This window comes from Tupaia chinensis, unplaced genomic scaffold, assembly GCF_000334495.1.
Source record: "Tupaia chinensis unplaced genomic scaffold, TupChi_1.0 Scaffold149964_2, whole genome shotgun sequence".
Lineage (NCBI taxonomy): Eukaryota > Metazoa > Chordata > Mammalia > Scandentia > Tupaiidae > Tupaia > Tupaia belangeri.
The window spans coordinates 2,477,998-2,479,686 of record NW_006209806.1 but is presented as its reverse complement, the minus strand read 5'-3'; the positions used below and the strand labels follow the sequence as shown (position 1 = coordinate 2,479,686).

Here is a 1,689-nt window from a genome sequence, read left to right as displayed (position 1 = left end):
GCCCTCGGAGCCCCGGGCCTCCCGAGCGGGCAGGGCGCACCTGGCTGTAGGGGTAGAAGAGGCTGCAGACGGCGCAGTAGGGCTCGGTCAGGGCGGCCGCCGCGTTGGACTTGCGCTCGGCCTGGAAGCTGGCCGCCCGGTTCTTCCACTGCAAGGCGAGCAGGGGCCGCAGGGCCTCGGGGTCGCTCACGTCCTCCTCCCCGGAGAAGGGGAAGGCCTCTGGACAGCGGGAGGGGCGGGGAGGGACATGGGCCCTGAGCCAGCAGAAGCTCCCGAGTCGCCCCACCCCTGCGCTGCTCCGCCGGCTCATGGGGGCGCCGACGCCAGCGGTGTGTCCCCACAGTGGCAGGGGTGCTCCAGCTCAGGGCTCCCCGCGCTCCGTGGTGCTGTCACCGCCTGGCACCACGCTGTCAGTGTCACACACGTGGGGACGCGTGTGCCTCACTCCCAGGAACCCTGCGCCCCACCCTCACTGCTGCGTCGGCAGGTGACTGGAGCTGCCCACTGCCCCAGGCCTTGCAGGCCAAGGACCCACGCATAGCCGCTACCCAGCCCTGCCCACAGGCCCAGGCAGTGAGCAGAGGCCGGGCGGGGCTGAGAGTGTGGGCAGCCACCGGCCCAGCGCGGCCTGGGACCCCCCATGGCCCTCCTGGGCAGCCCTCCCACATCCTCACGTCCGGCGCCTGGTCAGCCCGCAGGGACACCTGCCCACAGCAGGGCCGCGTGGACTCCCTCCGCTGGCCAGGGCTGCCAGAGGACAGTGGTGGGAGAAGGAAGGTCCTGGAGGAGCCGCGACACCAGGGCCACGCTCAGGCAGATGCAAGTGGCAGATGTTGCAGCCCACTGGGGGACAGAACGTGTTGTCACCCCTGCTTCCCGGCCTGTCCCTGGGCTGGACCCTGAGGGCTGTGAGTGACCGGCCACACCCCAAGCCCATGTCCCCTGTGGACACAGCACAGGGCCCCGGGAGCAGGTGCCCCACTCTGAGGCCTGAACCGTGACAGTTTAGCCAGAGCCGTAGCCAGGGCCCATGCTCCGGAGCAGCCCCGTCCTGCGCTGCGTCCAGCACAGCCCAGAGACCCGCACGGGCTGCCTTGACGTGGGCGCCCAGGAGCCCCGGCCTGACTGAGAGCCCCAGGGCAGAGTCCGCTCCTCCTGGGAAAGGCCCAGGGATGCAGCCTGAGTGGCCCCGGAAGACACTCGCACCCCTTCCTGGGGCGACAGCACAGACCCCGCAGGCCCCAGGTGTCCCCCTCAGCAAGCGGCGTACCTCACGGAGGGACAGAGGGATGCGGGGACGTGGGGGTGGGAAGGGCGCCCAGCTCCCCAGGTGCTTTCTGAGAGGAGCCCTAGCTCAAGGCGAAGGCCGGGCCCTGCCAGGACTCCCCGGCCAGCTCCTCTCTGCTGGGCGCTCGAGCCCTGAGAGCCACCAGCTCTGGAATCTGGAAGCCCTCCTCCCGGCCCTGGAATTAGAGTCGGACGAGAGAAGCCGCCCGGACAATTTCCAGCCGCACGTGCCTCGGAAGCAGCGGGCTGGAGCCGAGTTGAGGAATCGGCGTAGCAGGAGCCGTGCGCGGGGCCCGCTCCCGCCGCCCCACCGCTCGGCCTTACCGAGCCCTCTCCCAGGCTCCCCAGACCGCCATGCAGGCAGCCCAGTGGGAGCATCTGTGGGCACACGCGCGCGGCTCA

The 1,689-nt window shown here is 70.9% G+C and overlaps 1 protein-coding gene across 1 annotated transcript in view; it reads right to left on the bottom strand.

The window, feature by feature from the left end:
* KDM4B (lysine demethylase 4B) overlaps nucleotides 1–1,689 on the bottom strand; it is a gene marked incomplete in the record, with an annotated part of 67,186 nt that overhangs the window by 10,872 nt on the left and 54,625 nt on the right. Inside the window, 1 exon segment of the mRNA XM_027769581.1 lies at nucleotides 41–219. Within this exon segment, the coding sequence (XP_027625382.1) occupies nucleotides 41–219 (179 nt within the window).